The sequence below is a fragment of the Triturus cristatus genome, chromosome 4_1 (genome assembly GCF_964204655.1).
Source record: "Triturus cristatus chromosome 4_1, aTriCri1.1, whole genome shotgun sequence".
Classification (NCBI taxonomy): Eukaryota; Metazoa; Chordata; class Amphibia; order Caudata; family Salamandridae; genus Triturus; species Triturus cristatus.
Window position 1 is genome coordinate 590,421,236 of NC_140585.1, and position 25,606 is coordinate 590,446,841.

The 25,606-nt window shown below is 50.5% G+C and overlaps 1 protein-coding gene across 1 annotated transcript in view; it reads left to right on the top strand.

The window, feature by feature from the left end:
- DCLRE1C (DNA cross-link repair 1C) overlaps positions 1-25,606 on the top strand; it is a 483,826-nt gene that overhangs the window by 206,574 nt on the left and 251,646 nt on the right. The window contains exons 8-9 of the mRNA XM_085652918.1: positions 1,971-2,111; positions 8,469-8,570. Coding sequence (XP_085509044.1) covers positions 1,971-2,111; positions 8,469-8,570 — 243 coding nt within the window. The remainder of the gene's footprint in view (positions 1-1,970; positions 2,112-8,468; positions 8,571-25,606) is intronic.

The window sequence follows — 25,606 nt, forward strand, 5'->3', positions numbered from 1 at the left end:
GCAATACCCCCGTCGTACCATGGGAGCGTCAACTTTGCAATAGCTATTCGCGGCCGCCCGTCCCACAGCAACGCTCGTTGGAGGCCTTCGACCTCCCGAAAGTAGTTGGCCGGTATCCAATCCAAAGTATTCTGCAGTGCGTAGAGGAACCGGGGAAGAGACATCATTTTGAACAGGGCCGCACGCCCAACGAGGGAGAGCGGCAGCCTCCGCCAGCCCTCCACATCCCGCCTCAGGCGCGCTAGGGGGGGGAGCAGGTTCCTCTCATATCGCACGGCAGAATCTATGGAGATAAAGATCCCCAGATACACGAAGCCCTGCTGAGCAACCTGGATCGAACAAGTTCGAGGGATCGGTGGAACCTCGCCACTAAGAACATATAAATACGATTTACTCCAGTTGATAACGAGACCCGAGTTCCTACCGAAAGATGTGAGTACGTCACAGACCACTATAAGTGATTTCTTGGGTGAGGCAAGATACAACAGGATGTCATCAGCATAGAGCGATATACGGTCCTCGTGCTCAGGCGACCATCTAAGTCCCCGTATATCCGGGTGCCAGCGTATCCACGCAGCCAGCGGCTCAAGGGCGAGGGCGAACAGCAATGGCGACAGGGGACAACCTTGCCGAGTACCCCTCCCAAGCTGAAACGGAGTCGACGCCCGGCCATTTACCACCACACTCGCAAGAGGGCCCTCATACAGCAACCTCACCCAGCTCACAAAACCGTGGCCAAAGCCGAACTTGGTCAACACGGCCCACAAATATGCCCATTCCACCGTGTCAAAGGCCATCGTGGCATCGAGAGACGCCACAATAGCTGGTTCACGCAGCGTGCCCGCCCTGGCGATTACACCATGAAGGCGCCGAAGATTTAACGCTGTGTTACGGTGCGGGATGAATCCGGATTGATCCGGATGGACCAAGTCACCGAGTACCCTAATCAACCGGGCCGCCAGGATTTTAGCCAGAATTTTCGGCTCTGCGTTAAGGAGTGAGATAGGCCTATATGAGGCGCACTTATCTCGGGGTTTGCCCTCTTTGTGTATAACCACAATCGTCGCCAGTCGCTGATCCAACGGGAGGGCCCCACTCCCCCGCGCCTCCACGAACATGGCGCGCAGGTGAGGGGCAACCCTATCCGGAAATAGCTTGTACAGGTCGACCGGCAAGCCGTTCGGACCCGAGGCCTTGCCCGAGTTCAACGCGCGGATAGCCCCCGCCACCTCATTTTCGTGTGATACTTAAATTGACAGATGGGACACCATGTAGTAGGTTTATGCTGTATTAAATACTTAAAACTGAATAAATAAAATAAATGACAAGGTGTAGACTCTTCTTTTGAAGGTGGTGCCAGGTTATCATCCGCTGGGAATAGGAAGGAGCTGGGACTCTGAATAATTACTTTGTAAGCAACTCAACACGCTCGTCTACCGACTTTGAAGATCGACAAAGTACATTAAATGCCATCGAGCCTGGCAATGATAACAAAAAAAAAACAGGACTCGTGCTCCATATTTCATAACATGACTTAGCTGTCTCTTGGAATGGAATTCTTCTGGAGTTTATCAATCATTGCTTAAGAAACAGAGAAAAGACACACTTCGGTGTATCCTGAAGTGGGAAGATTATTCCTTTACATATTTAGCTATTAGTACAGATGATAAATTTGGGGCGTATGCATTGGCATGAACTAATTTCTTGGAGACCCCTCGACGGTGGTTAACATGTTTGATAAACTCTCTGTTTAACTTAAAAATATATATTTCTGCCAATGATAAATTCTATTTTTCTTAAACATATATATTTCTGCCTATTACCCCAAAAGAACCAAACATTTCCAGATGCCAAGTGTTATTTAGTCAAGTTGTTTAGTTGCATTGTTCATTTACTCAAATGTTTTATGCTTGAGCTTGATCTGTACATTCATTCAACTTATTTGCTGTAATTCTACTTTTTGTGCTTAGGAGGAGTGCCTGATTGGAATTTTGGAGTTGGTCCGAAGTTGGATCAGTCTGGGTCCATACCATGTTGTATGGCTCAATTGCAAAGCAGCCTACGGATATGAGTATTTGTTTACAAACCTCAGTGAAGAATTTGGAGTTAAGGTGGGTTTGCAGTAATAATAGTTGTTTAATTTTTGTATTTACTAGGTACAAAAGAGGTAATGGGCCAGTTTTAGTCCCTTCATTCCTAATAAATGTACATTACATTGTGGCCGACTATGAATGTGGACTTTGAATAATCATGTTTGTGCCTGAGGGACTTTATATATATATTGACGGTCTCAGACCCTTTTGATAAATCTAAGCAAATTTCAGTACCTACTTTTCACTAACTCGTCTTAAATCTTCGGCCAGATGTGTCCACCCTAAGTTACGGAGGGGTCACATACATGCCATATTTTCAAAATCTCCATTAAAATAAATGCACATATAATGAATCTAAATGAAACTCAGTTATATAGTTCAAAATCTTGCCTGGATGTGGCACTTCTGTATTTTCATTTGACACCAACACACCATGCAGTGCTCAATAGAACTATATCATGGAAAAAAACCTCCCTGATTATCTGGAAAAAATATTGTTTTCTGTGGTCTGATTCATAGTGGGTTTTGCATGATCTGACCCTGATATTGTTGGCTGCCTGGTGTTGGGAGCTATCGAGGTGATGGTTGGGGCTCCACAGAGGGGTGCTATTCTGGGTGATTTATTTGTCGGGGTGAGGTTTTTCCCTTCTATGAACTTCAGGAGAAAAGTGGGGCACTTTTTGCTCCACAGTGCTCTCGTGCATGAGATACGTGAATGGTGGGGCCGCGGAGTTATAGAACCGCCAGAGCATGAATGCTTGTGTCACCTCTTTCTCATCATAGGCCAGGCGAGGGTGGTCACATTGCTATACTACAGGGCTCTGCTTGCAGGGGACGTAGTTGCACCTGCTGTGTCTCCGTCAGCGCTAGGAGGAGGACTTTGGGACTCCTCTGTCTGATACAGCTTGGAAACGGGCACTGGAGCTCACCCCCAGGGTGTGTAAGAATGCTGGCTTTAAACTTATTCAGTTCTACTACCTGCACCGGGCCTACCTCGTCCCATTGCGAATACATGCCATGTTCCCCGGCGTTGTCCTAGAGGCGGTGCGGATGATGCATATTTTTTCCGTATGGTGTGGTCCTGTCCGACACTGCTGCCATACTGGATCACTGTCCTCCAGGTGGTTTGCAGTTCTGCCAACCGGGACTTTGAGTCGACGTGTGTCTGCTGGGCCTGCATAAGCGTGGTGAGGCTTAGAATGTAAGGGATAGATTTACGAACCTGGTATTGATTCTCACTCGCAGGCAACTGAATATGAGTTGGAAGTCGTATTGGGACCTGGATGTGTATAGTTTATAGATGGGGATTGAAATTGGTAAAATGAGCTGAGTGTGAGAGGGTAGCAAGCCGAAGGGAAAAGACTAGGGGAGTACAGAAAGTAACGATTTTGCACCCAGGGATGCTGTATTGTTGGGTTGCCCAGGGCGTCCATTAGGGAGCTGGGGCGTTGCCCCACTATCCGGATCAGTGGCGCTGTGTGAATTAAAAAGTTAACTGTTAAGTTAACTAATTTGCAAAACATCATCCTCCAAAATCCCCCAAATAAAATAATTATCCTATCAGTGAATCGGGCCACCGGTCGGCCGAGGCAATGGCTCTGAAGGGGGTGTGGTGTGGGAGCGCACTGGCAGCAGCAGGTTTGACACAACAGGTCAACAACACAACATGCAGCAAGGCCCAGGGGTCACTCAGTGCGCATGTTCGGTTTTGGGCTGATCATTTTTCAGACCAGCCCGAACATGCGCACAAGGCTGCACATTAGGAGACCGAGGGTTGTTGCATACCGCAGCCCCCAGTCTCCTAATGAGCGGGGAGTATCCCCTGCTCAAGCCAATCCTGGTGCTGCTGGAGCAGCGTCTGGATTGGGATTGGCTCATTGGGCGCGGCGCGTGGGTGACACTAGTGCCTAAGAATGACCAATCACTGTCATGCCTTATGAAGCCATGCAGACAGTGATTGGCCATTTCCAGGCAGGCAGTCAAGCGTACTGTTAGCGTGACTGAGTGATGAGCTATGGCGTCGGAGCACACCGCGGCACGCGCCACACAGACATCGTCCTCGTGTGCTGCTAAGTGCCTGCCTGCTGCTCGCTTCCTCGTGCTTGGGTCACACACCGTTGTTGCTGCCTGCTGGCTGCTTCCTGTAGGAACAGGCGGCGGGACCCGGCTGCACCATTACACCCCAGGAGCAGAGGTGGCACGGTACCCGGCGGTAAGGTAGGTAACTTTTTAATTGTGTTTTGTTCCCCATCCGCGCCCCCTCCCCTCCCTCCTGTGAGCATGCCGGCCGCGGCTGCCTTTCATATTTTCTTCACTTGCCTTCCGGCCTCTCTTGTACCATGCAGTGGAAGCGTGTTCTGATGAGGGGTACTTCAAGGTGATTATTTAACGCTCTGAGCACTTTACCTTTGAGAAAACTGAACGTGTTTGAAAGCGTGCTGGTGGCTGAACGTTTGTTATCCTTTTTTAGCGTGCAGTGGGAGCGTGTTATTAAACAGCATTTAAAATTGTTAATCCATGCATGGCGCACTACCCCTGGCAAAATCAGCACGCATTTGGAAGCATGCTCATAGATCAATTTGGTTTTCATTTCAAACAGTACGTAGTGGAATCGTGTTGTATTGGGCATCTTATGCGAGGAGCGCATTATTATTTGTGGTGATCGGCAAGCATGTGGAAACATGCCCATGGTTAAACTTGGCTTTCCTGGTTGGAGCGCCACTTGGGAAAAGGGCATGGAACAAGGGAATCAGTTGAAAGCCAAGGTAGGAAAAAGGCTTGAAATAAGAAAGCTGCAGGTGAAAAGCCAGTCAGCGCTGGTAAGGAAACCACACAAGTGAAGTCATAGCATGCAACAACGCAAAGAGGTATAATACAAAAGAAACTGGAGCGATGGCGGAACGGGGTTTTCATAACGACAGCTTTCAGGCGTGAAAGAGAAACTTTGCAAGGCAGTGGAATGGTGTTTGTTATTATGTACATAGCAAATGTATATTTAAATCAAATATTGCGTTGAACTCATCTGACGTAAACTCGGCATTCTGAAATGATATTTGTACTGCACTGCTAATGCTAAATTGTCCACCCTGTCTCGATGTGCCCTTGGCCCCACCTGTCGCCCTCTCCATGTAATTTCTCCTTGCCTGTGCCTTCTACAAACATGTCTCTTCATCTTAACGCCCCCTACTACCGACCTCTTCATGCGTCTGCTGCTGGCTCCCGTTCTCTTTTCACCCCATCTCCCTTTTGCCCGTACACCCAGTCGTACTGTACCTTTACCTCCGCCATGCCCTCTCCACTGGATGCAGTTTCTCCCTTCCTGCCCCTTACCTTCCTCTGCTACCTTGCTGAACCTGAGGTGTGTGGGGAACTTTATTCTGTTAATGTTTATTAAGAAGACCTCATGTACAAAGGCTACCAATTCCGCCACTGTCAGTTTTCTGTTTTCTACGCGTTTTATTAGCTAAAGCCATAGGCTCTACGTTAATGCCTCCTGTGTAGTTTAATGCTCAGCACAAAATGTCTCTGATGATCCCGCCTTAATGGAATACTTGGTTACAGGAAATCGAAACACATTTAATTACATTGAATTGAATTAGTTACTATTTCTTTTATGTGTTTATCTATATTTGAGTTATTAGTGAAGTTGTGTTCTTTTCTATACAATAAAATGCGGGCTGACCATTGCTATTTTTATGGCAAGTGTAATAAGTGTGTTGCACTATTCCTGGAGTCTCCCTTCACACCACCTGCTTTGAGCCGGTCTTTGAATGCTCGACAAAGCCGTCCAGGTAGTTTGGATTCCAGCTGTCCATCACTGACAGAGTCTTGCTTAGCGAGGGACACCTACAATCTCTCTCTGTTAGTGCTAGGATGTCCCTGACACCCAGAAACACATGTAAAAGGCTACAACATCTCACACCCGACATGGAGCACCTTGAAGTGGACTGAAATAGCCACTGGTTTAAATGTGCTCAGTGCATGGAGCACCTGAAAGCTGTTCATGTGAATCTCCTCCTCCCCGTTTGTGGGTATCACAGTATCAGCTCTTTACTGGACAATGCCTTTCAGGGTTTATGAAGTGGAGTCAGGAGCAGACGATGGGGCAGACGACAAAGATGAATGTCCGAATATGGAAGACTGAGGATAGCAGAGCAATATTAAGAAACAGCATAAATGACGATTAACATAGAGACAGACAGCAGAGAGGAATGATAACAGAGACATAACAGTAAAACACTGCAGTGAGGGAGGAACAGTATCGGAGGAAAGGCACAAGAAAGAAATGAAGGTTCTGCAGAGTAGAGGGATAGCAGAGTTAAGATTAAGAGACAGGCAAAAGAGAAAGTTTAGCAGAAAGACAAACTGCTGAGAGGAAAGATACAATACATAGGTATACTGAGAAAGCATAGAATAGACAGACATCAGAAAAGATTATAGCAGTGAAGAGATAGAGACAAACTACAGAGAAGAAGAATGAGGAAGAAATGAAGAGAGAGGCAGACTGCATATATCACCACAACACTCTTTTGAGTGTAAATGTGTTGTTTATTTCCCAGCCTTAAGATAAGCCACCTAGCATTCCAAAACGTAGCTAACAGTGTAGCCGTTTAGCCACCTAGCAAGCAATCCCGAGTGACTCTGTCACACAAACCACACATGCACAATATGCCCCACCAACATCAGCATACGCAAAGATTGTCCTCTGTAGCTCATAAAAATTGGCAATTTCTTAAATGATAAATAATTAAATCATATTGCTTTATTAACCTTCCTGCTTCCTCAAGTTTGCTTGAAAATGCACCATTAGTCCACTGTTTTTTTTCAAAATTTTCTTGAGGGGGAAAACCCCCCCGAACCCCTCTTAGGTTGTTCAAGCTCGCTCGCTACGCTCGCTTGCTGTACTTCAGTACGACAATAAAGTTACGCCAATATCACTTTCAAATGTCACCAGCCGCCACTGGTTTCCCTAGGTTGAAACCAGGTGGGTGAATTTTGGAGGACAGGCCTATCTCTGGAGTTTCCTCCCCACCAGTCATGACACAGGAAACGGTCACAACCCTAGGGGAGCCTCCATGAGTGATTTTGAGTGTGTGTGTTTGTGTGACCGGCCCTGAGTTTTTGGATGGGTTTGGATGCGGGTATGGGTATATGTATTTTTTTCACCCTGAGGGAGAGGGCACAAATGTAGAGCCCGATAGGGACCCGTCTCGGCTCCTGCTTTTTAGAACTGCCAGTGCTCAGCACCGGCAAGACTCGGCACACTTAAAGCACCCCCCTCAACACCCCTCCCACCCCCGGGCAGGGCTGGCACGAGCAGCCTCGGGTCCTGGTGCTGCACTTCGGGTCCCTGTCTAAGTCAGTGAGGGACCGTCCGTTGGGGCCAAGGGAGGATCCACCATCCGCTTGGGTCCCGCTTGCAGCCGCTAAATGTCCCAGGGCTGATGTTTAAGCTTCAAGAGGTTCTGTGGGGGGTTTTCTCAGGTGGGCGTCTCACTGCAACTCTTGCTGTCACCTCTGGCAGACCACCAGCGGCTCAACCCGGCAGCCCCCCCTCCCCTAACTGCCACTTTCCAGGGCCCCAGCAACCAGGGCTGGACTGGCCATAGCGGGCATCGGGCGTTTTCCCAGGACGCTGAAAGGGTGGGGGACAGTTTTACAGCGGTGGGGGGCGGTTTTGTAGCTGTGGGGGGGGGCGGTTTTGCAGTGATGCTGCAATATCGGCCCCAGTAACAGAAGCAGCAAGCGTTTCCAGTCTCCCGAGGCCAGGCAGAGCTTCCCCAGGAGCTGATCCGATAAAATTGCCAGGGTTTTTTGGGTTGCCAGTCCGCCCCTGCCAGCAGTTATATCCAAGGGGGGGACCTACCTCCTGACCCAGTGCAAGGCCTCAAACCGACACATTGCTCGGGCCCCGGTCTTGGCTCCGCCGGCGATACGCCCCCCCACGGCTCCCAACGATAGTTCGGTACAGCACGGGTGGGAGAGAAGCAGGCTCTGTAATGACTGCAGCCCTGACTGGTCGATACGCGGCAGGCACCTTGGAAGATCAATGCGAGTGGTCTCTCTGGGCATTTCGGGTCCTTCCAAGGTCCAGTCAACCGGTCGTTTTTGTCTGAGCTAGCAGCAGAGCTCCCCAAAGTTGTTACCTCCATCTTCCGCTGCTCCCCACGCAGCCACGCCCCGAGTCCCTCGCATTGTTGTGGTTGTATGTGATTAGGCTGTTGAGCCAAATATATGTAGAAAGTAAAGCATAATCTGTAGCCTCTGGTTTTGACAATATTCGAATGTATGAACGTTTTGTATCTATCTACAGCCTTTCAAATGCACACATTAATGATTAATAAGATTATTTTCATTTGTGTTTACTTTCTTTAGGTGCATGTCAATAAACTAGACATGTTTAAAAACATGCCTGAAATCCTCTACCATGTAACTACAAATAGATACAGTCAGATTCATGCGTGCCGCCATCCAAGGGTATGTACTTTCTTCAGAATATGATTTATCATTTAAAGAGTGGTATTTAAAACAGTGATATTTGCACTTTCCAGACTTGACTCTTAAAGTGTGCATACTATGCAGACATTTCATCTAAATGGGTTGAGTAAGGCCAATAGTATAGAACCTTTCTCACTTTCATATTGCATTACTGTTGTCGGCAACCCCGCAGAAAGGTTCAGTTTCACAAACTCCCACTAATGATTTACAACCTACACTATTAACTTCAGTTTGTCCAGCTCTTAGCCAGCTAAATAAAACCAGAGCTAATTGGGAAGGAAAACACTTGTGGCAGTACCCTATCGGAAGAATGATACTGGCAATCTTTTATTGATTTTTCATGTAATGTTTACTTTGACTACTTTTCTGGGCTTCTGAATACATAGAAAGAAGCTTTTCATTGGATAACTTTCAACTATGAAGCAGATTCATTAAAGAGTGCTGTCAAATTTCATGATGTTATGGACGCAACTAGAAACGTTGTGACTGTACTAAGCCTCTTTTAATTGTTCCCCAGTTGGCTGAAACCGGGCCATGTACTAATTAGAGTTCCTTAAACTTCTATCTAGTTCATCTTCATTCTATCTTAATGTGATTTCTCTTTGAGTGAAACTCATTACCAAACATAGATCAGTGTTTCTGTGTTGCTCTTACAAACAACTCTTGGACTTAAAAGCTGCCTAATACCCTTGATATCTATGCAAGAGGTAATGTCCCAGTTATACCTGTTTGGAAAATAACATTTTGAGCGAGCTTCCATACTATCAGCTGGAGTATATGTTGGATGGGCTTGCCTGGACAGGGCTAGGTCAGGCCTACATCTGATATAGAAATTTCCTGGCAAAAGTGTGAACTGGTCTCGGTGAGGTTTAAGTTGGAGCGGGGAACACGGTAGGGATGTCCCCTACACATCTTGCTATTTTCTTTTCCCTTGGAGCTGCTGCCGTGAGGGCTCTGCAGTGAATTGCAATTATGGAGGATTCATGTGGGGGAGACCACTCACGTGGTGTCCCTGTATGCAGATGATGCTGACGTCTACATACGTCAGCTTACCTATTTGATCTCAATTCTATTACATGTGTTTGAGGAATTCAGGGGTTTGTCGTGTCTAAGCGTCAACCGGAAAAAATAATAAAATATTTCCAATGTTTTGAATGAAGGGACTGGAGGTCCAGCGACTTTTGGTTGTGTGGCTAGACTGGGCTGTCACTCATTTTGAATATTTGAGAATATGTACCTCCCGCATTGCCAAGGAGAAATATCAATTAAATATGGGTCGAACTTCTTGCCCCCAAAAATTGTGGTATATCTTACAGATCTCAGTCAGGGGCAGGGTAGCTCTGGCAAAAATGGTTTTCCTACCGCAATGCTTATCCGTGTTCCAAGGTGCAATGATTGAGTTGCCACAAAAGGTGTTTATGGAAATGGATTTTCTCCCACTAGAATTAAACTGACCAATGGTGGTCTGTAGTTGCTGTACTTGGATGTGTATTACATTACAGTTTAGCTGCATCATGCAGTGTGCTGGTTGGCAGACGGAGACATTTGGGACCAAAGATTGTTGTGGGCACATATGGGGACCATAAACTGGACAGTTTATTGATGCAGAACAGATGTGTCGAGTATGGTGCAAAGCAATTAAAAGGGTCATTGGATACACTCTGTTCGCACTAGACTTGATTATATGGAGCATTCACCCATTTGAACAAATTGCTCAAAGTACGTCAGTTGAAGGATGGAGGCGTGGGTGACTGGCAGACTTGACACTTGACAGATCCTAGGTTTTGCAGATGCACAGGTGACCTTTAATATAGGGACTTGTCAATTTTTACAATATAAAAAATTATGCATACGGCCAGGGAGATGTGTCTCACATTTCTGGAAGCACTGGTGTCAGCTTGAACCCTGGCAGATATGTATGAGATTTCAAATAGGAGACGGTTGATCTTCTGTGGAGAATGGTGGTACTCGACAAATGGCATGAAGTTGTACCGGAGATCATTACTGATGCGGAATGGGATAGTGTGTGCACAAGGATGCGACACGTATCTAGCATTGCACATTTTATGGTTTAATTATTTTATTACACACTGCGAAAAAGGCAAGTTCACAAAAGCCGAGCCACATGGCCCAATAGCAGTACCGATCAGTGCATTTTAAAGCCAAAAGCAACATAAAAGGAAAAAGGAACAAATACATTCCAACCCACCTCTCTAAGAGACAGAAAAGAAAGAAGAAGGAATACCGGAAAAGATCCACCCTCTACCCCTACCCGTTCCATATTAACAAAGTAGCGCCGTGTCAGGCGAATCAGCAGTCCTGCAGGTGAGCCCGCCTATGCAGGGATGTCTTGCGACATGAGGCGTAGCAGGCAAAGATATCTCGGGCAATAAAACTCCTGGAATTCTTGCGCGAGCAGGGAGAGGAAAGGCTGCCACAAGTCGATGAAGGAGGAACCTTTCCCAGCTAGCATGAGGGAAATTTTTTCAAAACCTAGTACATGCCATAGTCGTTGGTACCAGCCGGAGTGTGCGGGGATGCGGGGGGTTCGCCAGTGGATAAATATGTTCTGTACTGCTGTGCCCAGTGCTATAGCTATCTGCTTCCCTTGTCTAGATTTCAGTGGGTAAGTGAGTGGGTTAGGCACCCCTAAGAGGACAAAGGCAGGGAACCTAGGGATTTCAGTGTCGAGGTGTTTGTCCTCATCGTCGAGAATGTGCTTCCAGTAGTCCTGCAGATGTTCGCAGTCCCGTAATAGATGGACCTGCGTGCCACAACCCTGCCAGCAGTCTGGGCTTTGCGTCTGGTCAGTTCGATGGAGCCTCACCGGAGCATAATACCAGTGATACACCAACTTGGTGAGGGTTTCAGTGAAGCCTATGTGTGTTGCGGTTTGGTGCGCTCGGTAGCAAGCACCCTCCCATTCTGCAAGACTAAGGGAACGACCCAGATCGTCCTCACGGCGCGCACGGCCCTCATGGTAAGTATGGGTATATCTGGACAGGAGCATCTTATAAAGGTCAGAAATTAACTTCTTATCGGAGGTCCGCGTGATGAGCCACCGTTCGAATGTGGTAAGGAGACTAGTGGCCTGGGATCGATTGTCAGGGTGCATGGCCCAGTGTCGGACTTGTAAGTAGTGCAGGCGTTCTTATTCCGGGAGACCGTAGTCTGCCCAAAGCTGTGGAAAGGGGATGATGTCGCCCCCGGCAAATAAAAGACCTAGTGCTCGACAGCCGGCGTCCCGCCACAACTGGTCGGGCTGATAGCCCATTCTGGGGCCGAAGTCTGAGTTGTCCACCAAGGGTGTGAGCGGAGATGGGAAAGTTTGGAGACTATGATGCCTGTTGGTCCGATCCCAGACGGTGAGAAGTGAGCGAGTCACTTCAGAGGTGTAAAGTTTGGGAGGGCGGTGAGCTCTCGACAGGAAGGGTATTTTCATGAGAGACGTGCCGGCTACGGCCCGGTCCTGAAAGAGACGATGTTTTTCAGATTCAGCCCGGCTCCACTCCACCAAGTATCGGAGCTGTGCAGCGTAGAAATAAAGCGTGAGATCCGGGATTCCCAGACCCCCTTCGTGGGGCGGGAGAGATCCAACCGACCGTTTGAGACGCGGTTTGCTTCCTTGCCAGATAAACTGAGAAAGCTCCGACTGCACCTTATGGAGCCAACCAGTTGGTGGCGGCAGGGGAAGCGGCTGAAATAATAGAGAATTTTGGGAAGTATTGTTATCTTAATAGCTGCCACTCGCCCCAACCAAGAGATCTGATGGTGTTTCCACCTCTGCAGCTCAGCGCGGATGTGAGAGTGAAGGAGGGAGTAGTTAGAGGTACGCATGGCTTGTAGGGTCGGAGCCAGTTATACACCCAGGTACGGGACGGTATCTGCGGACCAATGTAGGGGGTAGGGAGCCCGCAAGGACTCCAGCTCCTGTGGTGACAGGGAAAGATTAATCGCTATAGATTTGGACAGATTAACCTTAAACCCCGAAGCACAAGCAAAGGGGTCCAGTTCTTCCATAACAGGTCCCAGCGACTGCTCAGAATCCTCGAGGGTGATGAGCACAGCGTCGGCATAGAGGCTAATGGAATGTGTGTCCCCCCCCGAAACGAATACCCGTTATCCGCAAGCACTACCTCACCCTCTGGACCAGAGGCTCCATATAGAGCTCGAATAGCAGGGGTGACAAAGGGCATCCCTGCCGCGTGCCTCTGTGGATAGGGAATGGGGTGGAGGTGTGCCCGTTGATCCGTACCGTGGCTGTGGGGGCTCTATAACAGTTAAAAATGTGCATCCGCATCTTTTCCCCAAGGCCAAAGCGGGCCAGCGTTTGTTCGAGATACGGCCAGTGGACCCTGTCGAAGGCCTTCTCCACATCTTTGGCCAGAGGCATATATTTTCCAGGGATGCGTGAGACCTTCTCTATGAGGTGTGCAACGCGTTTTGTATTGTTGCTGGTCTGTTGCTGCGGGATAAACCCAGCCTGGTCGGGATCCACTATTCCCTGCATATAGGGGGCGAGCCTAGAAGCCAATATGCCAGTATAAAGTTTCAGGTCTACATTTAAGAGGGAGATTGGCCGATATGACCTGCATTCTGACCTGTCCTTCCCAGGCTTAGGGAGAACAGCGATCGCCGCTTCTAACATAGGGGTTGGGATTGCGCCGGTTGTTGCAAAGGAGTTAAAAAGCCGGGTGAGTAAGGGGGCAAGGGTCGTGCAGAACTGCTTATAGAAAGCAGGGGTGTAACCGTCTGGGCCGGGGGATTTGCCCAATTTCAGACAGGAGATGGCCGCGATAACCTCCTCTGGTCTAATATCCCTCGCTATGTGGGCCGCTTGGTCTGGTGTCAAGGTGGGGAGACGGGCGTGATCGAGATAGGCCTCAATGTCATGCCCATCAAGCGGTTGTGCATCGTAAAGTTGAGCGTAGAAATTACGAAAGGTCTCGGCAATAGCCGTGTCCTCCGAATGCAATTCCCCTGCGTCATCTAGAATTTCCCGGACCCCCTCCCGCAGTCTCACCTCCCGAAGTCTGTTAGCTAGAAGGCGGCTACATTTGTCCCCTCCTGTGTAGAAGGAATGTCGGAGTCGCATCGCTGCGTATTCCGCCTTGTCGCGATCAATGGCTGTCAATTGTGCCCGGGCAGCCGTCAGCTGCCGCCATATGCTGGGCGCTCCGGTACGCTGGTACATCTGCTCCAGTTCCCGTACTTTCTAGGTCAACTACTCCATCTTTGCCTTACGGTCTGCATTATCTGCGGATGAGATGCCGATGACCTCGCCCCGAATAACTGCTTTGAGGGCTGCCCACCGCATGGAAAGGGCAGTGTCTGGGTTGTTGTTGTGTGTGAGGAAGTCCTCTGGCATTCTGTAATTGGGGCCACTGTCTGGTCTGTGCAGTAGAGCGTCACGAAAGCACCAGTGTCGGGCTGGGCGTTGAAGGTGTGGGAGGGCGAGAATCACTTCCATGGGAGCATGATCGGAAAGGGCAGCCGTCAGAATGTCAGTAGAGAGCAGGGCGTCGGGCAGTGCTTTAGAACCCAGGAAATAATCTAACCTAGCGTAAGTTTTGTGGGCGCTGGAATAGTATGAAAAGGCTCGTGACCTGGGGTGTTGGTGTCTCCAGAGGTCTGTGAGATCAAGGTCGTTGAGTCTGGCGAGACCGGCGGGGGAAAGGGCGCCTACCTGACTGGTGCGCTGCACTGATCTATCTAACTCATTGTCAAAACTATCAGGATATTGCGGTCATGTGTTGCCATCACGTCAGTGAGGGCTTCGTCCAAAAAACTTTCCTGACCTTCATTAGGTGCATAAATAGATCCCAAGTGCAGAACATGGCCCCCCACAAGGAATTGGCAAGTGAGCAGTCTACCTTTTATCTCCATCCCCTTCTGTAGCACCTTCCCCTGGAAAGCCCCGGAGACCAAGATCGCTACCCCGGCCGTCGAGGAGAAGAATTGGGTCGGGAATGCACAGGACCTAAGATGGTGGCAGTCCTTAGCTAGCAGATGTGACTCCTGAAGAAGGCAGATATCCGCCTTTGTACTCTCTAGCTAGCAGAGGAGGGTCCTGCGTTTGATCGGATTATTAAGTCCTCTCACGTTAAGCGTGAGTATCTTAATAGAAGCCCCCCGCATCTAGCATCTGAGGGTGGGATGATGCCAAGAAGGGGCAGCAGGACGACCTGAACCCCACTTCGCCAGCGCAGGTGATAAAAAATTATGGCACTCCTTGGACCGAACACCCCCCCCCCCCCCGGGAGAAAAGAAAAGAGAGCAGAAAAGAGCAGAAAGAAGAGTAGAGCAAGAACCCACAAATGATAAGACCAAAAAACCAAGGCGTAACAGGCGCCATAAAGAGTCTGGAGTTCAGTCATTAGTCCGTCATCCAAGGATGACTAGTGGAGCAGTCTATGCGGATGTAGCGTGTCCGATGGGGAACCTCAACCCCCTCTCCCCCAACCCGGACAGCAACAAACCACATAAAGGATACAGACAGCATAGTGGCCAGACTCAGTCACTCGATGATGTCTTCGCCAGAGCGCCCGACAGAGCCTCCAGGACAGCTTGCTGTTCTTTCTTGACCACCTGCGGGTTCAGCTGCCGGGCTCCCCGCCGCCGCCGCTGCTGCCTCCATCCCGGCCTGTTGTCGTTGGAGCCGGTGTCTGTGCGTTCCTCATCCTCTGTGTCCTCCCGAAGAGGGATACCCAATAGTTTGCTGGCCTCAGACAGAGAGCGAAGCTGAAATAAGGTCCCCTCATGTCAGAAGACAACGCGAAATGGGTGCCCCCAGGAATAGGTGAAGTTGCGCTGGCGCAGGGTCTCTGTGAAGGGTCGGAATGTCCTGCGTTTCTGGAGTGTAATGGCCGCCAGGTCTTGGTAGAGGGCCAGTGATTGGTTGCGGAAGGTGATCGCCTGAAGCAATCTAGCTTTCCGCAGGATCTCTTCCTTAGTGCGAAAGTCCTGGACACAGACTAGGATATCTGCCGGAGGTGCTGATTTTGCCAGGGTGGATTTGCCAGGGTGGGCCCACCCTGCTTGCTCTATCCAGTTTCAAGTCCGAGTCCCGCGGATTGCCCAAGACGTGATTGAAGAGGGCTCGCACGTATCCGAAAATGTCTCCGGCTTCCTCATCGGTGCCTACCCCCCCCGGATGCGTATGTTGTGGCGACGGGAGCGATTTTCAAGGTCTTCTAGGTGGGGTTGGGCATCAACCTGCTGCTTGTGGATACGGAGGACCTCCTGTTGAATGGCCGCCAATTCAGTGTCATGGTTGTCGCTTTTGTCCTCCAATGATGCTACCCTCTCACCAATGTCATCAACATCTTTGCGGAGGTCCTTCATCTCTGCCGGAGGTCTCGTTTCACCATCTGGAGGTCCTCATACAGAGCTGCAAACAGGGATTCCAGAAAGGCCCGCGTCACTGGCGCGTCTTCTGCGTTAGCCATTCGTGCCACCTCACCCTGCTGGCCGGGGGTTGTCTGGCTGCCGCTCTGCGCACGGGCGAAGACGTCCTTGAGGGAATTCTCCTTCGTAACCGATTTGTCCCTCCTGCCGTGGGATGATGCCATACTGTGTTCCCCTTACCGCACTAGGCCCGGCAGCTGTGTAGCAGAGAGCGCAAGTAACTTCTAAGTCCGCTCCCCACCAATCAGGCGGACTCACCCCCTGGGCTGCGAGGTGCTCAATGCAGCTCCGTGGGGTCCCACCGCTGTAACGAGATGGCTCCCTCGGGCTCCCAGGACAGTGCAATATGTGCCCCGCTGCCACCAGAGTCCTAGGCCCTCTCCTAAGTAGGCCCCCCCCCCCCCGTCGGGTTGCTAATGGTGCAGGGGGTGCACAGGGCCGAGACGTACCAGGGCTCCGCAGAGCATCGCAATGTAGGAGTTCCAGGAGCGTGTGGTGGGGGAGATGAGGGCCTCACCAAGCAAGGGCCCAGCCCCTCAGCGGCAATGCAAACAGGAGAGGTGGGCCTGCTCCGGGCCGATGCAGCCCCAAGTTCGCCAACTCCCACGGGCCGGCCGTCACACAATCAAGGCCCCCTTATGTAAAGGGGGAAGGTGGTGTAATGGTGGACATGTCGGGCATCGCGCGGCTAGCGCGCGATGCTCATGAATAGATGACATCTTAGGAATGTTAATGGGTTATTCTGTCGTCTGTGTTCATTTGAATGCTGGCCTGATGCATGGAGCGTTCCTTGGTGGTGATTCGAAGTCGGTAGCCAGTTGCCGTTCGTTCACTGCCCTGGGAGGACGCTCCGTGTGTTGGGTGGAGTTTCTACGAATAAACTTGGATATCTAATACAAGAAGATTTACTTGATTCATTATCTTATCACCTCTGGTGGCCGCTTGAGGCAGAAATCGCAGTCAGGTACTGGGGGCAGCCAGACTCACCGCCACCGGGGCCCGAGGTGTCCCGTGGCGCCACGGGTCAGGAGAACTCCGGGTGTTCCGCAATGCGCGCCTCGGGGCTCGAGGCCTCGCGGATGCGGTCGCGCTCCTCAGGCGCGTCTCGATTAGGCCTCCCCTCTGCACAGGACCGGGGCCACCGGGCCACTACTGATCACCGCCGCCGGTGTTCATCGGCCCCGGACAGCGGGGCACACCCTGACAGCCGGGGCTCGGCTCTCGTCACACCGCGGCTGCTCTGGATGGAGCGCCGTCCGCTCCGATCGCAACAACAGCACCTCCCTCAGCGTCTCGTCCGGGATGCAGGCCCAGCGCGGGCCGGGAATCGCAGGGATGGTCGTGGGGATTGCAGATGGCTCAGCCGAGGAGCCCCCGGGAGTCCCCAGATGGTTCAGGGTTCAGTTCTACTGTCGCCGGTGCGAAATAAGGCCTATGCTGGTGCGTATGGTGCGACGGGTGGAGGAGAGAAGGCAGAACACGTCCTAACTCTCCACCATCTTAGCCACGCCCCCGCATTGCACATTTTAAAGTCATTCATTATAAATATGTACATATGGCTTATCTGAGCATCTTTACACAAACTGTGGCAGCCGGAGCACCTGATGCCGCACCACCTGGAGCATTCACAGTAACAATGCAACCCTATTTCCTTCATCTAACGGCCAGCTGCTCATTGGCTGTACATAAAAAATACAAATTTTAATTTTATTGAGGCAATAATCAAACATGTATATCTAAACAAACAGGCAAAGATACGACTAGTAGATCCTTTTCATATATATTTCATCTTTTTATTCAGGTTCTTCATCCAAAAAGGTACAGGGCAATTTCATCCATCTACTTGTACCTTCCACAGATACACAAGGTACAATCAAGAAACCAATGGTCCATTCTTGAGGAAGATTTCAAAGCCGACTTCATTCAGTGCGTTTCTCCCAACGAAAATCTTAAACCTGGTAAGGTCAGGCGACGTATTAATTCACAGTTATGCGATTAGCCATTCCAACTCAAACTCGTGGCCATTCTATAGAAGTTGCATCCAGAAGATTCTTCCCAACGATCAAACTTGTAGTGAAGTCAGGGGTCGCCTTACTTCAAGGCTTAAATGCTTATGTATTTCCACATCACTTTCTTTCCTTTATGCCTCCTCCATTTCTATAACCAGTGCTTTAAATTGGAGCGTAGAAGGCAGGCATCGACCGTTTCGAGTACCTATTTGCTCTTGGGCTGTACTGTGGTACTCTCCCATTAAATATATTACAGCAGTACTGAGAGGTGGAGGCACTGTCTCTTTCGAAGTGCAGGTAGTACCGGATAGTAACTGCCCATTTAAAGCACTGGTTAGAACACCCACGAGTGCCATGTACCCTGCTCAACCCCCCAGCAGCAGAAGGTCTAGCACTGAGGTGGACCTGAGACTGTTACTCATAAGATCTCAGTCTAATTGACCATACAGCAGTGCTCCAAGAATCGGTTCAGCGCAGGGGTAGACACGGGGAGGAGAAGGCATGGACAGGGGAAGGCATGGACAGGGGAAGGCATGGACCGGGAAAGGCATGGACAAGGGAAGGCATGGGCAGGGGAAGGCATGGACCGGGGAAGGCATGGGCATGGGAAGGCATGGGCATGGGAAGGCATGGGAAGGCATGGACAGGGGAAGGCATGGACAGGGGAAGGCATGGACAGGGGAAGGCATGGACCGGGGAAGGCATGGACCGGGGAAGGCATGGACCGGGGAAGGCATGGACCGGGGAAGGCATGGACTGGGGAAGGCATGGGAAGGCATGGACTGGGGGGGAAGGCATGGGAAGGCATGGACTGGGGAAGGCATGGACTGGGGAAGGCATGGACTGGGGAAGGCATGGACTGGGGAAGGCATGGACTGGGGAAGGCATGGACTGGGGAAGGCATGGACTGGGGAAGGCATGGACTGGGGAAGGCATGGACCGAGGAAGGCATGGACCGGGGAAGTCATGGGCAGGCATGGGCAGGGGAAGGCATGGGCAGGTATTTAGGTAAATTATTATAGCAAGTAGATGAACATAAGGTAGGACAAATACTAGGTGTACAATAAGAGTAACCATTCTCAACCGTCAAAAAAATATTTTTTTCTTCCACACACAAATATTAGTTAGAAAAATATATATAATGTTTATTTTTCACTTTTTATCCTTCATTGAAAACTATTGAGTTGTTAATTGTTCTTTTTTACATATAATTCATCATTAAACATTTATACAAACAGTGTAACCATATAGGGTTGATAGAGGCAATGCGGTTGATGGAGAACATTAGACATTTATACAAACAGTGTAAACATATAGAGTTGGTAGAAGCAATGCGGTAGATGGAGAACAAATATATAATGTTTATTTTTCACTTTTTATCCTTCATTGAAAACTATTGAGTTGTTAATTGTTCTTTTTTACATATAATTCATCATTAAACATTTATACAAACAGTGTAACCATATAGGGTTGATAGAGGCAATGCGGTAGATGGAGAACTACGTGCGTTTCGGCAATACAGCCTTCGTCAGGAAACCGTCTATTGCTTAAAGTTGCTCTATATGCGTATAGAATTCCTAGACCGGAATGTCCCAGATGGGACTTCAAATCTAAATTGCTCCGAGATGATAGTCGGGCAAGACAAAGTTATAGAAGACTTCTATTTGAGGGTTGCATGTTAATGATTCGTACCACTCTGCCAGAAAGCCTGTATATATCTTTATATTATTCATATCGCTTATCCGGACGACCTTTCAATGTGAAATGCCAACGTGGGTCATGATGGATAAAAAAGATTGACTCCTGATTAGTCCCGGTATAGATAGAAGGTCCGTAATGGAAAGCGACGTGATATCACTAGGGTGGTGGTTTATGAGAAAGGAGGATAATGCAGATATTACCATCTGAACCTCATTCTATTTTTAGATGATTATACGGATGGCACCGATAGGTGCGAAAAGGGCACCCTTTTCGCACCTATCGGAGCCATCGTGTCAGCCTAGACTGGCCTCAGCCTGGTCGATTCTTCTTCCTTACTAAGGCCCTGCGCGTGCTCTCTAGGGACAGCAAACAATATGAAGACTACGGAACAGGTACAGTGCGTTGGTCAAGACTATTAACAAGGGCGGAGGAGCTTAGCGCACATCCAAGATGGTCGCGTGAGCACAGGGCTCCCCGGACCCTCGCCACTCCTCGCAATTTATCCTGATGATATCCTGATTTCTCGGACGGACTCTCGAAGGTGAACCTCGACTGAGTCCATAACTCTTTTCAGAATTTGAATCGGACTTGGGTGACCAGAATTACAGCACTTTGAACTTTTGAGGCCCACCTGGAGGCCGTGCCGGCGACTTGGTGACTTGTGGAGCCGGGTCGTAGTTGAACAACAACGGCAGTGGGACCTCATCGGTGGCCGTACCCCCGGTTTCGTTTCCGGATCCTGAAATGGTCTGATTGAGAGACTGTTTCGCTCGGCCGGGGACCAATCCAGCCTCCATTTAGTGTCATCGCTGCCTCCTCATTATAGCCTCTTGGGTCAAGTCGTGACTTTCTCCGGACTGTACGAGCCAGCTTCTTGGCCTGTTGGTGCCCGACCTGCCGGCGGCCATTTTCACCAGGTCTTGCGGGCCCCTCCAGGGTGCATCTTCCAACATGACGGGCAGGGGTGAACCCGAGAAGCGGAAGACTAAGACGTCTCTTCGTGGGGGACCGTTCCAGACAAATGTTATGGACCGTTACACTCAAGCCAAAGGATCCCCCAGGCTCTCCAGTAGTACCCCGGAGCACGCCAGAGACGACCCTTCTGCCCCTGTTTGCTTGCCCCTGCAGGACATTATGGGCGCCATCGCCGGCATGAAGGAGACCATCGGCCAGCAGTATGAGGCTCTGGCTCGTAAAATTGACACGGTCGCCATTGATGTCACTCTAATCAGGGCCGACCTGTCTAAGACTAACGAGAAGGTGAAGTCATTGGATTTGAAGACTTCCAGCCTCACGGCCGATGTGTCGGAACTTCACACAGACCTTGGCACTCTGAAATCGGCCAACGACCTGATGTCCCATCGGCTGGAGGATTTTGAGAACAGGGCAAGACGCAACAACATTCGCATCATAGGGGTTCCAGAGAATCCCGAGACTCGTGCGGTTGACCTCCTGGTCGAAGATCTAATCCTCACCCATCTTGCCCCTTCTGGACTGAGCAAGTTTTTCGCCGTGGAGCGTGCACATCGTTTTCCGGGCGGTAAGCCCAAGCCCGGCGCCCCTCCGAGGCCTATCATCGCAAAACTTTTTCATTTCAGAGACCGTGATGCGATTTTGCAGGCTTCGAGAGTGCACGGCCCGGTGAAATTTGAAAACTCCTCGGTCAATTTTTTCCCGGACTTCACTCAACTTGTCCAGAGACAGAGGATGGGCTTTCAGGGGGTTAAGCGACGTCTCCGGGACCTGGGATTGAAGTATCCTATGCTTTTCCCTACCAGGCTTCTAGTGGAATACGAGGAACGGACCTTCTTTTTTGAGCGACCGGACAATGTGAGTGACTGGTTGGATTCCCTGCCTGGTCGGGGCGATCGAACGGGGCACCCAGGCGGTGCCGAGGGTGGTGAGCCTACACAGAAGTGACCTTTTGGTCTCTAACCCTGACAATCGGACAATGCTCAGTTGGGTTCTACTTCTTTTGTATATTTTGCCTTACAGTAGTTCGCGTCCGGGTGGCGGGTGGAGACGGGCCTCTCTCCTCCTCCGGGGTCTTTTTGTAGAATGGGATTGTTAGGGCGACAGGCACACTGCATTTTGGGGTGGCTTTTTAGTCTGCAGGGGTGCAGGGAGGGGGGAGTTGTAACGGGTTTTGGTTGGGGGGTGGGAGAGGGTGTTTTTGTTCGTGTTTTCTTTTCTCAAGGCGGCATATTGGTTCTTTCTCTGCTTCAGGTGTCCTGCTCTCTGTGGGGGGACTCATGCAACTCTTGTGGGGATGGGGGGTAGTGGGTTGAGGTTGATATCTTGGAACGTCAATGGATTGGGGGATCGTATTAAACGTGGTGTTGTACTGCAATATTTGCGTCGTTTGACCCCTGATGTTGTGCTCCTGCAGGAAACGCATTTGGTCGGCAATGTGTGTCATGCTATGAACAGGTGGGGGTACCGATTGGTTGCACACTCCGGGTTCACCACTGGTTCCAGAGGGGTTGGTATTCTGGTCCGGTCTTCCCTCCCACTAGAGATTGATAATGTCATCCTTGACGACAGAGGGCGTTATGCCGCCCTAACCGGTAGGTGGGAGGGTAAGACTCTTTCTTTAGCCACGATATATGTTCCCCCAGCCTCCAGACCTCCACTTTCTCTGATGTTGGTCGGATGTTGCTGGAACTCCCCGATAGTCTTCTCCTCATGGGTGGGGACTTCAACTCTGTGCTATCCGGCGATCTGGATCGCCACCCCCCCCGGGCCCTTCCCGTTTCCCAATCATGGCTTGGTGGGTTTTTGGACACCTTTGGTTTGGTGGATTGATGGAGGTTAATGCATCCGACGCAATGTCAATACACCTTCCACCCTGGGGCTCATGGGAGTCTCTCTAGGTTTGATTACTTCCTCATGCCCGCGGCCCAGTCCCCCCACGTTGGGGAGGTAAGACACTTGGCCCGGGGCATTTCAGATCACTCCCCTGTGTGGCTTCTTTTCGACACGGGGACGCAAGCCGCGGGGCGGATCGCCCCTATTAACCCTTGGCATCTGCGCAACCCCAAGACTCGTAACAGCCTCATTAAGTCGCTCGACCACTACTTCCTGGAGAACGAGGGGTCTGTTTTGTCCTCAGTGTCCCCGTGGGAAGCCTTCAAAACTGTTATTCGTGGACAGGCCCTATCTTTAATAGTCGAGACCAAGAAAGCTAGAAATGGGGAGGTTGTGAAGCTGGAGGCTGAAATACTGGAATTGGAGGCTGACCTCGACTTAGGTGTCACCCAGGCTAGGCTCCACGCCCTTAGCTTGCAACAGTTTGAATATAAATCCCTTGTTACGGATGCTGCCAAGACAATGTACAGGGAACAGCAAGGTAGACTGTATGAGGTCGGGGATAAGGCAGGTAAATTGATTGCATGGCTTGATAAGAAGGAGAGAGTGAATCGTGTGGTCCCTGTGCTTCAGAATTCTGACGGTGTGCATGTGACTGACCCTGGCGAGATTGTGGAGTGTTTTGCTGACTATTTTCGTGTGGTCTACTCCCCGGTGTCCGATAGAGATGAGGATGACTCTCGTTTCTTGTTGAGGGACATTGCGCTGCCCTGCTTGTCTGAAGAGGATCGAGAGCGCATGGAGGCGTCGTTGTCGGCCGACGAGATTGCGACCGCGATTCGTTCGCTCCGTTCTGGCAAGGCTATGGGCCCCAATGGATTGCCTATTGAATTGTACATATTGCGCCCGGATAAAGTCGCACCGTTTTTCCGTGATATGTTTCTTGAGTCGCGTGAGCTTGGTTCCCTCCCCTGTGACCAGCGTCTGGCTACTATAGTAGTGATTCCCAAGGAGGGCAAGCCTCGTGATCGTTGTGACTCATACAGGCCTATTTCCCTATTGAATGCTGAACCGAAGATTCTCGCTAAGGTCCTTGCTAATCGCTTACTCTCTGTCATCTGTGACCTGATTCATCCGGATCAATCTGGTTTCATTCCGCACCGGAACACCGCTCTCAACTTGCGGCGCTTACATGGCGTTCTCGCCAGGGCGGAGTTTCTCTCCGAGCCGGCCATCTTGGCTTCCTTGGACGCCACGATGGCCTTTGATACGATAGAATGGCCATATCTTTGGGCCACTCTGGCGAAGTTCGGTTTCGGTGCGCGATTTATTAGTTGGGTGAGACTTCTATATACGGATCCGCTAGCTCAGGTTGTTGTCAATGGTAGGGTGTCCCAGCCCTTCGCCCTCGGGAGGGGTACTGGGCAGGGGTGTCCGTTGTCCCCCCGGCTCTTTGCTCTTGATCTCGAACCGCTTGCAGTCTGGCTCCGATGGGAACCATCGATAAGGGGCATTCAGTGGGCCCCTGACTTTGAAGACCGGGTTTCGTTGTACGCCAACGATATTCTCTTGTACCTCACCTCCCCGCGTGAATCCCTTAACGTCTTATTTGACGTCCTCACTTCTTTCGGGAAAAACTCCGGTTTGATCATTAATTGGTCTAAATCGTGTGTGTATGTTATCTCCGGTGGCCTTCCCCCCCTTACCGAATAGGTTTCCCATTCAAATTTCGCAATCCGGTTTCAAGTACTTGGGGATCTACGTGTCGTTGGACCCGGCGATCCGCCACGAGCAGAATCTTCTTCCCCCTCTCCGGCGATTGAAGTTGGACGTGACTCGGTGGCGTAGATTGCCGTTGTCGCCACTCGGTCGAGCGGCACTTTTTAAAATGATGTCCCTGCCCCGATTTCTCTACGCACTCCAGAACTCCTTTGATATTATTCCGGCGGCCTACTTTCGGGAGGTGGAGGGTTTACAGAGGAGACTTGTTTGGGATGGGCGCGCACGCATCGCTCTGGCGAAACTGACTCTCCCCTGGTATGACGGGGGCATCGCGCTCCCGGACATCAGGAGGTATTATTGGGCCTCCCAGTTGTCCGCCATCAACCATGCTACGTATGCACCCGGTCCGAATCCGGCTTTTGAGATGAATAAATATCTGTTGCCTGGTGGCAACTTCAACAGAGCGCTCTACTCTTGGACGGCGGGGAGGAACCTAACGGGACCCACTAAGATCGCAGTACGTGTGTGGAAGGATGCCACTGTGGCTGTGGGATGGAATGATCGCTGGACACGAGCGGCCCCCTTGTTTGCATCGGACAGATTGGGATGCCTCTGGACAACGAAAGGCTTTGATAACTGGGATATGATTGGCATTAGCAGAGTGGGTGATCTCTGGGTGAAAGGTGCGGTCAAATCCTTTGCGGTGCTTCAGAGTGAGTATGAGTTGAGTGAGAGGGAGTTCTTCAGGTATGCACAGGTCCGCCACGCTTTGCTGTCGGTCTTCGAGGCCGGTACCACAGTCCCTGCATCTTCACCACTCGAGGACCGTATACTTGATGGTCATCTGCGCGATAGTACGATTTCCTTGATTTATAAGAAATTGATCAACAATCGGGTGGACCTCCTTGTGCGTCTTAGGGAGGCCTGGACCGGAGACGGGTTGGAGCTGGATGACGAAGACAGGCAGTCCGCACTGTCCTCCCCGAAAGAGGTTGCCATTCCTACCCGTCTCCGTCTCGTCCAGCTCAAAATTCTTCACCGTGTTTATGTGACGGGTCCTCGGTTGGTTATGATGGGTTTTTCTTCGGATGGGTTGTGTACGTGTGGCTGTGGAATGAGCGCCACCTTCCTTCATATCCTTTGGGAGTGCCGCGAGGTTGCGGCATATTGGCACCGTGTGCATGCTGTAATGGAGTGTGTTACTGGGGTCGCTCTGTTGCCTGAGGCTCGTCGATGTTTGCTGAATGTATGGGAGCCGAATGACTACAACGTCGCCCAGGCCCGGTGGGCGGCGCTGGGGAACATGATTGCAAAGAGGGATATTGCGCAGCTTTGGGGTTCCCGACGGCCTCCCACCGTGTCAGTGTG